This window comes from Lampetra planeri, chromosome 41 (assembly GCF_965212315.1).
Source record: "Lampetra planeri chromosome 41, kcLamPlan1.2.h2, whole genome shotgun sequence".
NCBI lineage: Eukaryota > Metazoa > Chordata > Hyperoartia > Petromyzontiformes > Petromyzontidae > Lampetra > Lampetra planeri.
Genome location: NC_136147.1, coordinates 8488570 through 8501011, shown reverse-complemented (window position 1 = coordinate 8501011; position 12442 = coordinate 8488570). Strand labels below are relative to the sequence as shown.

Here is a 12442-nt window from a genome sequence, read left to right as displayed (position 1 = left end):
ATCACTGGCCCAGGGCTGTGAACGGGAGATGAGCATTTGTCTCAATGCTCATTTGTGCGCGAAATCACTTTGGCATTGAATTCTGAAATTTCCATTGCTGCTGCCCCATAGATTACTGAACTGACCATTTGCAACACGGGACGTATCTTAAACACAAGGAGTGTAGCGATTCAACTTTATTATGAGTCAATGACTTTTTGCGAACCATGGTTGAGATTTTATATTGATGAAAAATCTCTAAACAAGGAGATTAGTGTAGCGGCCTCTAGTGGGTGCAGGGATCACATGAACCCAATTACTGATCAGATGCATGCCTATTTAAAAATTACATTAATTCATAAATCACCCCATTGTTACACCCCAGGAATACACACCCACTTTAAAACGATTTTGTACATTTTAATTCCATGTGGAACGTGTAAACAAACCGTAATAGTAGTTATAATAATAGTGATGGTGGCTTTATTTGATTAATCATTGCAAAGCCTATGTCATGTAGAGGAAGCGGGGGGAAAGCATCCATAAACAAAACTATTTTGTATTTTACCAGGTAATGCCCACTGAGCTATATAGATCGTTTCCAGAAGCGACCGGGCCACAAATGATAGCTCAACGAAGTGGCTCATCACGTGGAAATGTATAGCAGCCAAATACTCTAAACACACGTCTCTAAGTGTGGAGGTAAAAACCGGAGGACCCGGAGAAAAATCTACGCGACCGCGAGGATAGGGAAATGTAGACTTGAAATATACGGCAGCCATCTGAGTCAGGGTGGGGATCAAACCGACGACCTCCTGTATACCAGGCGAGGCAGTTCACATCTCGTCACAGCGGCGCCGTGGCGAAGACTGGCCAGAGTGCGCTACGATGGTCGGCGATTAAAAGGCTGCTGTGGCTGGAGACGAGCTAAGAGCATCGCTTAAATATTCAAGAGCTGAGCCGAGCCAGATATGACAAGCGAAACTCGATGTTAAAATTACATTTCTCTGTTAAAGGCAGTGGCGGGCAGAGCCTTTACTAGAAGAAGGCTGACATGGTCGATCCTCGTGATTTACACGGCTGTGGGTGGGTGGAGGTTGCAGTGATGGTGGCAGTGATATATTCGAAATTCCCTCTCTGCTGGCCATGTGGTAAATTCAGTATTGCCGGACGAAACAGAGCCACCAACGACAAAGACAGCGTTAAAAACAAATAAACCCCGTGGCATCATTTGGAAGAGTACGCACCACTGCACACGCTTGGGTTTGTAAAGTCACCAGGGAATATTCCAGATTTTAAAATATTACACACAATTAAAAAACGGATCAAAACAAACCTATTCATAACACAGATACTTAAAGTACATGCAAAGACAAAGATTCCCCGTATAGCCTACACAGACTATCGGGGCAAGTGAGGTTAACGGGCACGTTCGAAGGCTGGCACTGCGCACGAGAGGGCATTGTGTGGCCAGCACCACGCCCACATCAGCTACTCATTTCAGGCTGAGCTAACCTAGTGGGGGTGGGGGCTCAATATTCGCCACTGATCTTAGCCCTGGCCAGGAATTGAACTTGGGCTGCTGGGTTCATTGTGCAGTGAGCTTGCCGCACAACTACCGGTCCCCACAAATAAAAATACAAAGGTTTCCAAACAAAACCAAGCCACCAATAGCCTTGATAGTGCTGTTAGCGAGCACCTATGAAGGCCAGCAAGGCAAATGAGGGCGGGGGTGATGATGTTTACTACACACCACACCAGGAACTCATTTGAGGCTGAGTCGACCAGTCCAGATAATCTGTTGGCCCTGTGCACTGCACTACCGCTCCCCCACACCACACACAGACACACATGACTTACATAACTCTCAATATTCACCTTCATCACAAATCCCTTCCAACCTTGTGGATCCCAATTCCCACGTGCATCCTGCAGCTCAGCATCTGTAGAGGTGCAAGTCCTCGGGTCGAATTGTAAACGGATTTGGATGTTTAACCATCCAGCCCATTCCCTCCTCTCGATGGGTCCCTGTTCCTGCTTCGGCCGACTTTGGCTATGATAGCGACGACGATCCCCGCGCCAAACTCGAAGCGTCTCGCACCTCCGATTAGCACGGTCGGCAAAGAACGGTGCGAAAATCAGTTCAACATACGTACGTACATATACATACGTCTCACTCGTTGTTGCAGAAGGCCACCCAAGCAGTGTGTGTCCCTGCTTGAATTAAAATTAAAACTGAGCCCTACTGAGAGAGGGCACCATTCGCATATTGTCCGTGGAATTTCATGAAAACATTATAAGATAATGTAAGTACCACTTTGCGGAGCGCTCCCTGTGGTTATCCTATTGGGTAACACGAGAATCAGCCGTATGACTGTGGAATGTCCGCCACCTAAATGCTCACTTACGCGGCTCGGTTGCTTGACTTTCACTTTTTTTTGTTTACTTGATTCTCATTAAATATAACTAAGGAAAGAGAAAGCTAGCGCATACAAACTTGTATAATTATACCCTGTGCTTGAGAGTGTTGCCAGATTTGGGATTTCACCGAGCCACATTTTTCCCCGGTCATTTTGTTAACGAATGCGGCACACACGCACACGCACGCTAAACACGCCGTGCTCCATTCCACTCGCATGCTCACCGCTACACTACCACTCACGCTCCCCACAATCGTAAAGATACAATGGCAAACATCCTCGTGTAGTTGTATCGGTTGTTGGAACAAGTGCTCTTAGTGAGCACCACTTCATGGCCAGCAGCTGTGGCCAGGACCCCTCCCAGACCACAATGACGATGCAGATGTTGACAATACCACACCAGGCACTTATTTAAGGCTGAACTAAGCTAGGTGATGCCTAGGACCAGTTCAGGCATCACTTGCTCCCGATTGTAGCACGAGCTAGAAATCGGAACCCAGGTTTGTAGCGCAGTACGCAGACCACTTTGTGGCAGCTCTCACTTGTATACACAAAAAGACAAAGATTCCCCCGAATAGCCTGAACAGACTGTTGGGGCAAGTGTTGTTAGCGAGCACCTTTGAAGGCCGGTGCTCCTTTGTCTCCCCAGTGGCGATGTTTCAACATCGCACCAGGTACTCATTTGAGGCCAAGTCGACTTTGGTGATGCCTCGGACAGGTTAAGATAATCGTCACTGGTGTTCGCCGTGAGCGGGAATCGAACCCGGGTCGCGCAAACCACGACACTACCGCTACCCACACTTGTATACACACACTCACTCAAGCGCACACCCACACACAAAGACCCAGAGACCCGTGCACACATGAAGAGAGGGAGAGACACAAAGACACGCACACAAACATGCACACACAGAGAAAGAGACACGCATACACAGACACGCACACATAAATAGACGCGCACAAATACTGGACTTGATAAGGCTTTTAGTTTACATATGCTTCGATTTAAAAAGGAAATGAAATAGTTTTAGCTGTGCTGGCACTCGGTATACACAGAAACACATGACTAATATCGTGTTGAACAGCTAAAAGTATATGGGTTTTACAAATATGATCCTCAACACTTTGACCCAGTTTCTCATTCTGTAGTCATAGAGGAAGATTTAGTTGAATATTAATGCCGTATAACCCTCATCATTCGCGAGGGATACGTTATGAAGATGCGAATAGCAAATTTCGCGGATGATGATCTTGGCCTACGAATATCTATATATTTTTTTATGAATTACCTTAAATAAAGACCTAAACAAGCTATTAAATACATGAAAATACTCATAACGTAAAAATATACAAATTGGTTATAATAAACATACATTAAAGAAAAATTTGTATTCAAATATTAAGTAATAGTTTGTAACTTAACTCACTGTAAATTATAATAATGCTGCACAATAGAAGAATATAGTAACGATGATGACGGCGGTGATGATGGCGATGATGATGGTGATGGCGGTGATGATGGCGGTGATGATGACAATGGTGATGACAGCGATGATGATGGCAATGATGATGACAATGGTGATGACAGCGGTGATGATGGCGATGATGATGACGATGATGGCGATGATGATGGCGGTGATGATGATGTCGTGACTCCTCCTACATAGACGCAGCAGAGTTCCAGATGCGATTCGCGGAGAGCCAACATCGCGGATGGCGAGTGCGTGAATAAACGAAGGAATAGCTGCACCGTGTATCCTTCGACGTACTTTTCACCGTAACGGATCCAATTCTTCCCGCTCATCCCGCACCAGCAATGGAGGCAAGAGCTCAAAACGCCCGTAGCTCCAGTGAAAAGCGGTGTTGCCATCAGGGACTCGCCCTCTTGATAGCCCGACACGGCGATCAAAGCGTAAACCGGAACAAAGAAGTCCAATTGTAAATACAGCAGCTGCAGCTGAGGATCAAAGTCAGGCCACCGGGTCCGTAGCATCGTGCGCTAACCACTACGCACCCGGGGTCGTTTAACCATACTTCACCAAGCTAGTCTGTGCAGGTTGTTGAAGGGCTGGGGGCGGGAGGAGGGGGCAAGGCGGGTTGATGTTGCGGTACCCACACCGTTTGGAATCCCCTTGTGTCCCCGTTTCTCGATTCGAGGAGTTTTGACCATCAACGAATGCTCGACAAGTCACGCTGGATGTCAACTGCAGCCACATTTGCAACTCTGATTTGACAACAGCGAATTTGCAAGTATAGTAAAAATGTTTACTATTCCTGCGAGTTCGTTTCGTTTTTTACTCTTCTCTATCACTCTGTTGTTTCGTTCGAGTTGCACGTGCGACGGCTTCATTTATCTACCAATTTAAACTTCCTCCGTCGTTTTCCGCCGCCGCCAATCCGAGCTTGGGGCTGGAAAACCTGTGAAAAAAGAGGCCCCCCCCCCCCATAGCTCACTGGTCGGCTTCTTCCCGGCCTTAAATCCAACGGCCCACCGCGCTATCGCCCGCCACCAACGCCGTCCGTCGCCGGGTAATCGAGCCCAAGGTCGCTGCCGGATTCACGGCACGGTGGTCGCTAGCCGGCGTCCGCCCGCTCGCTCGCTCACCTTGATCCCGCGGTGGATGAAGCCACGGCGGAAGCGCGCGGGCTTGAGGTGCGGGTACTCCTCTGTGCTGGTCACGCGGATGTTCCACACGCTCTTCCACGCCTCGTACAGCTGCGTGTGCACGGGGTAGACGCCCGAGTGGTGCGGCGCCACAGCGTAGCCCATGTCCGTCGGGATGCCGTGGTCCTGCGCGCACAAAGACAAAGATCACCCGCAAAGGCTTAACATACTTTTGGGGCAAGTGCTGTTAGCGAGCACCTATGAAGGCCGGCACTGCACAGGAGGGGGTGGGTGGTCAGCACCACGCCCGGCCGCCTTTGTCTCCAAAGTGGCGATGTTTACACACCGCACCAGGTACTCGCTTGAGGCTGAGTCGACCTAGGGGAGGCCCACACCTGGTTCAAATAATCGTCACTGGTGGTGGTCGTGAGCGGGAAACAAACCCGAGTCGCCGGGTTCGTAGCGCAGCGTAGCGCTAACCGCTACACCTACCGCTCCTCACGTCGGATTCGTTGACAGAATCAGAATCTTTATTTCACTCACCCACTCACTCACCCACTCACTCACCCACTCACCCACTCACCCACCCACTCACCCACTCACTCACTCACCCACTCACTCACCCACTCACTCACTCACCCAACCACCACACGTCAGGCCCCGATACTTCTCTCTCTGCTTCTTCCCTCGCACTGCTCCGTTTGTAATTCCCTCCAATCGTCTATTTTCCCATGCTCTTATAATAGCTTTCCTTAGTTCCAGGAACACATTAACTCGTCTCTATTACACCTTCAAGAGTGCTGTTTATTGCTGGCCGCTTGATGTTTTGGGCCTTGAAACTAAAACTATAAACTACACTTTTTTATGCTAAACTATTTTTTATTTCACTAGGTAAGGCCCACTGAGCTGAACAGATATTTTTCCAAAGCGACCTGGTCACAAATGACAGCTCACCAAAGTAGCTTATCCCGTGGAAATGTATAGCAGCCAAACACTCTGAACGCACGTTGATGCGAAATGTGGAGGGAAAAACCGGTGAAGGACCCGGCAAAAAATCCACGCGCCCACGGGGAGAACGTGCAAACTCCAAATATACAGCAGCAGGCGTCAGGTACGGGATCGAACCCACGACCTCCTGCGTACCAGGCGAGGTAGTTAACATCTCGCCAACCTTGGCGCTCCATAACCCTCACACACAGTCCAGAACTCCCTCCCTGTGACCATCAGCATTGTCGACCCCTTGCCCCAGTTCAATCCAGGTTCCAGACTTTCCTCTTCTCGACGCAAGACCGACCTTCTAAATGATTAAATATATCGTGTGTGTGTGTATATGTGGACACATTATACAGGATATACAGCTCTCTCTCCAGTTAAAACAATGGGGCAAATTTCTCAAATCCCCTCCCCCCGCACCACCTCTGTCCACCCAGCATGATAAACGGGGTGCACCACGCAGTCAATCAACAGGTCGCATTTGGTGGGGGAAAGTGTGGGGACTCGCATCTCTTTCAAGATGTTTCGCGAGCGTGGGCGGGTCGGCCAAAAAACCTGTGGAGGAGCTCCCCAGAGCCCCCGCTCGTAGCTCATTGGATTGCTCCAGTCTAATACATTTGTTCTATACAATAGAACCCCTCTTAACGACTAATCGCTGAACGGCAGGCCTCCATAGAGCCAAATGTGTAGTGTATAGTGTAGTGTATAGTAGCGTAGTGTATAGTAGCTTACTGTATAGTCGTGTATAGTAGTGTAGCGTATAGTAGTGTAGCGTATAGTAGTGTAGTGTTTAGTTGTGTAGATTAGTGTAGTGTATAGTGTAGTGAAAAGTGTATTGTATAGTAGTGTAGTGTAGTGAATAGTAGTGTAGTGTGTAGTGTATAGTGTAGTGTATAGTAGTGGTGTATAGTAGTGTATAGTGTAGTGTATAGTAGTGTAGTGTATAGTAGTGTAGTGTATAGTAGTGTATAGTGTAGTGTATAGTAGTGTATAGTGTAGTGTATAGTAGTGTAGTGTTTAGTAGTGTAGTGTTTAGTAGTGTATAGTGTAGTGTATAGTAGTGTATAGTGTAGTGTATAGTAGTGTAGTGTATAGTAGTGTAGTGTATAGTAGTGTATAGTGTAGTGTAGAGTAGTGTATAGTGTAGTGTAGAGTAGTGTAGTGTATAGTAGTGTAGTGTATAGTAGTGTATAGTGTAGTGTATAGTAGTTTAGTGTAGAGTAGTGTATAGTGTAGTGTAGAGTAGAACCCCTCTGAACGACAACTCCTGTTGTTAATGACTAATTGTTTAACGACCATTCCCCTGCATTGATTAAACATATTTATTTTAATATCATGTTTATAATGTTGTTTGTATCTTTATGTATTCATATCCATTGTTGAAAGATTATAAAGTGCGTTTGGGTGAAAAAGGGTGACTTCCGCTGCTATCGGAACGAATTAACCCTCTAACGTGTATTTCCTATACTCGCTTAATTTCCTATACTCGCTTAATGACCAAATCACTTAACGACCGGTTTCGTGGAACCAATTATCGTCGTTAAGAGGGGTTCTACTATACTGCATCTTGAGACGAGGGTCGCATTTAGATTATCTATTAATCCAAACTGTACCGTGTGGTATTCTAAATATATATTAAAAAGATCGGAGCTTTACATTTGTCAAGGAAACGGCTGTGTGCGTGCCACTGGGCGTTCCGCTCAGAGGGGATATTAAAACGGTTTTGCAGGGCAGCATCAAGTCAATTTCACAATCCCTCCGGAGCAATATGCTTCAGCGAGCATTAAGCCAATTCCGTTTCGGTTAAAGAGAGAAGGAATGACCGTTTGGGAATTTCACTTTAATAGAGGACTACAAAGCACATTCATGACATTCGGAGCCAACCCAGGTTTACGTGAGTGCAGCCGTTGCACACACGGGCTTTTACAAACAAAGCCATCGATGTTTAGACTGCGTGGGCATTTCATTTCCTTAATTTCTCTGGCTTAGAATTTTTTTTTATAAACTATTTACGAATTGCGCTTCTTTAGCCTGCTGTGTTTACACTTCCCTGCGTGGGATATACAACGCTCTGCGTTCTACCCCGCGATTTTCTGTTCTCATCTGCGAACACGGCTACGTTCGGGTGCAACGTCTTGCCATTGCGCCGACGCCACCATTAGTCCTAACAATAATGATTTCAGTTTTATTTCGCGGCAATCGTGCAACTGCATCTCACAACGCTGTACAATAATTTCGTGCATAGTGACATGAAGGGGTACATCCCATTCATAGCAACGAGTACAATGCACTCATGAAAGAGTGTGCAAAGGAGCATAGCGACAGAGGACGGTGTGCTGGGAATTACATTGAGAGACAGAAAGAAAGGCACGTGGATTTTCGGAGAACATGAGGTGGTGTAGAGATATCAGAGTGCGGTTGCTTCACTACATATGTCTGCGGTGAGCACAATGTCATTAAATACAACGGCGCTATACGCCTCTTGAAATAAAATTAACGCTGAACCGCTCGTGCGTTCCGAGATTCAGTGGTGAATGGGATACCCACCCTGCAACTTGCAGATGTCTCGGAATGGAAAAGGGTTAATTAGGACCAAGTTGGCTTGGGCAGGATACATTCATTCATTCAATTAATTCAAAAAAATGTTTTTGTAAAAACTCACCCCCACTAAAGAGGGAATCGCAATACTTTACAGTAGGAATTAAACGAAGGTAGTCCCTGTCTATAAAATCAAGACACATAAAATATAAAAATGAGAGGACATACTCAAGGAAAAGGTTAAAGGAAAACGTGGGTCTTCCAGAGTTTCTTGAACTGGTTGGTTCTCGGAGACCAATCTGAGGGCCGGCGGGGGAGAGTTCCACATCTAAGGCTCCACACTCAAGAAGGCCCTACCTACTACCACCCAGCGTGGAATGAAACATTCTAGGTTGAGCTCGCAGGGCCTGGCCCGAGGAGCGCAAGGTCGGTGGCCAGACGGGACTGCAGGTACTGAGGACCAAGGCTGTCTTGAGCGTAGCGAGAAGGGACGATGACCGGTGGTGGAGGCTAATGGTTGAGTGGCAGTCAAAGTGAGGAAACGTGCTAGAGAGGATGTACCTCTCTAGCACGTGGAGACAGAGCCAATGAAATAAGCTCATGCATGCGCGATAAATGGACTGTTGCATCGCAGAACTGAGATGCAACACTTGGGTTGGGCCTTCATCTTGCAGTGATAATAACGGCACTGATTTTATTGCGAGTGATCACATATAACTTGAAGATTTTTTTTAGGACCAAACTTCGAATAAAATAAAAAGACAAAGCAAATTGTCTTTTAAAAATGTATTTATAAGGAAAGTAATCGGATGTATGACCGATCTGCATTGTGCTTGAGAATTCTCCCATTGCACTTGTGGGTTTTTAATTTTCTTCTAGGTACTCTGCTGAGCTCCCACTTGGCGAAATGCTCCAAAAGGAATTAGTCTCGAAGCCCAGTGAGACTCGTGGATAAATGCACAATTTAAATTCTCAAACAGAGCACATCAGTACTGCCAGTGGTGTAATTAGCCGATTCAGGAATAATTTAAACCCGCTGCCCTCACATTCTTTCCTAAAGCTCAAATTGAAAAGCTTGCAGTTGTGACGTGCGCAACCGACGGTCTCCCACCCCCCTTCTGGCTCGAGGTCTTCTTCTCACGATCTCTGGGGGCCACCCCAACGTCCGCCTCGGTCCATCATCCGCAATCCTACCCCAAGCGTAGGAGAAAAACTCCTCCGCGTGAACGCAGCTACACAATGGATTTCCAATACAGCCTATGCTGAACTTACAAGTTGCTTACCCTACCCTGCCATTGAATTCCTAGGACCCCGATGTATACCTCCTGTGCATTTACAAATATATCACTAAATCATTGTACTGCTGGATGAAGGCCGCCCGATACTGTTCGAGCAATGGGGGTTGTTTGACCATACTTCACCGTTCTGGTCAGTGATGTGCTGGCGAAGAGGGTACACGGGACCATTTCAGATATCGCACGCCAGCACGTGTTAGCCGTTCGCTGGGAATTTAATTTAGAATGGGCATGGTTTAGTTTTATTTGTATGTGTTTTGGCGATTTGTTTACCTTTCTTCTACTTTGCACGACAATCATGTTTGGGTACTGTTTGTTGTTGGAACGTCCTTACCTGCCCCTACTGGACATCTGTGATCAAGAGCTTTATAGCTCATCGGATTCGTCTCGTACAAATACATATTCTGATTCTGAACTCAGGTTGGTGAGGTCACTGTGCAATGCGCTAACCACTGTGCCAACTCGCCATGGCACACAGAGGAGGAATTGCTCAGAAAGGATGTATTCATCATCATCACCATCATCAGCCATGGTCAATCCACTGCTGAATGAAGGCCTCCTGAAGCCATCGCATTCGCTCACAAAACCTGCTGTGTAGTAATCTATGAATGTGACCGATGTGCGATGGTCTGTCCCACATCTAAATTGCGGTAAAACCACTGTGATGTGAGGCCAAACATCGGTAGCACCTGCCCACGGACGGGGCTGATTTACAAGAGAAAAAAAGCATTGCCTGGCAATTAATTAAAAAACATAAGTGCGTTTATAAAACAACGACGGCGTAAGTTACAGCACCGCAGCCGTCAACAGGGTAAGGAGAGCCACAAGGTATGGTCCGGACCACGAATCCTGCAGAAGATTACCCCCCCCACCTTCCTCCCCCCCGCTACATGCTGGAAATGCGTCCGCCGCCGAAGAGAAACAGATTTCCCCTTCGCGTAATCGCGCGACCCTGGCAGACCGCGGCGGGAGAGGCGTTTGCTCATCGCGCGGCCACTTCCTCTCCAGCCGAGCGGCGCGACGCGGCACGCCCATGTCCCAACCCCGGGATTAACGGGCCATTTACGGTTTAATAGCCTGTAAGCTCATTAGCGCTGCATTGTCACACGAGCACATAAAGTGACCTTATGAAGACCTTCAGTGGGGAACAAAGTTTGCCGGCTCCTGCTCGCACGGTGCAATCTCGGGCCTACGAAGACCGCCGAATGCTGCGGTTTGCGAGCCTCGTGCTGGGACAAGCTGGGGCGGTCGCCATGCGGTATATTGCCGTGTGAAATCAGAAATGACTTATTCCGGCTATCGTGCCTCATTATGTGGAAATCCCACCTTACCCCCATGGTAATGTGGAAATGTCAGATTACCATGGTAATGTGGGGGGAGGGTGGGAGGGTCAGTTTTTCCATGTAAAGATCACAATAATCCGGAATGGAAAACAAAAATCAATAAGTGTCTCTATGCTCAAATGAGCAATTTGACCCTCGATTCTGTTGATGGCCCCAAGCCAGTGGTGGAAAGCACACATTGGTAGCGTCCCACTAAAGGGTACCATCATTAATTCGACTCCAGATGGATGACGGGCTGAGCCGACCCCCAACCAGGATTTGAACTCATGACCTAAAAGGACACGATTGCACGCTCCCTGCTGATAAACTCGAACATTCTCGGAGAACAGCGCAAAGTGTCGGGCACCCGCACACACCGCACATGCACTTGAATTTCTCCCGGCCATAACCGCGAGTCGTTTATCTCTACCGCTTTGTGATTGCCATCGTGAAATGAGAATCTGCCGTTAATCACTGGGGGCAGTGCCAGGATAAACTCAGCGGCATGGCACGACTTTTAAACGTACGGACACTCACGATATAAACGTCCCAAAAATGCCCGAGGATATTCCATTACGATCCCTTTTATCACCTCCATCGTTTGGCACGGAAGCACTCTGTAAAGGTTTCTTTTAAATGTAAGGGTCAACGCTCTCTCCCAAGATTTAACCCTTAGCGAGCCCGCGAACGATAAGTGACAGCGCGCGTCCCTCACTGCTCGAAATTGCCCAACGTGGTATAAGATGGGCTCATTATGCAGATTTGGGCAGATTAGCGGCATCAAGAGGCCAAGTTTGAAATCAACGTTGTGAGCCCCTTGCAAAGCCGTAAAACATTATCTGACGAGCACTGTCACGAAATGTTCAATTATTTTTCGTTAAGCCATGCATTATTTTTTTAAATCCAGGAAAGCCTCGCCCGAGTCTCAAAGGCTCTTTAAGGAGGGGTTGTGCAGCATTGGGATCTTTGCTCCTTTTTAAGAAGTGTTCTAAGAGTCCCAAGAGTGCCTTGCAAGAGGTTCCTGCAGCGGGGTGTTTGGCTAAGACAATCGACGAGTGTTTGGTATGTGGGAGGATGCTGGCTTTGCCAATGCACGGGACAGGACGACACGTGTCGGACCGCACATGGCGCGCGCACGTGGCGAGCGCACGTGCCGAAAGCACGCGCGCCACGTGCACACGCGCGCACACACACGTGGCGAGCCGACCCCCTTGTCCGCACCACATGCCCAGGAAGTGTCGGCTCCACGTGGCGCCCCCACCCCCGCCCGCGGCCACCATACACACGCCG

At 47.8% G+C, this 12442-nt stretch overlaps 1 protein-coding gene across 2 annotated transcripts in view; it reads right to left on the bottom strand.

Moving 5' to 3' along the window:
• LOC144732162 (bifunctional heparan sulfate N-deacetylase/N-sulfotransferase 2-like) overlaps positions 1 to 12442 on the bottom strand; it is a 72580-nt gene that overhangs the window by 32341 nt on the left and 27797 nt on the right. For both annotated transcript variants that reach the window (XM_078613504.1, XM_078613505.1), the window contains exon 5: positions 5005 to 5190. In XM_078613504.1, the coding sequence (XP_078469630.1) occupies positions 5005 to 5190 (186 nt within the window). The remainder of the gene's footprint in view (positions 1 to 5004; positions 5191 to 12442) is intronic.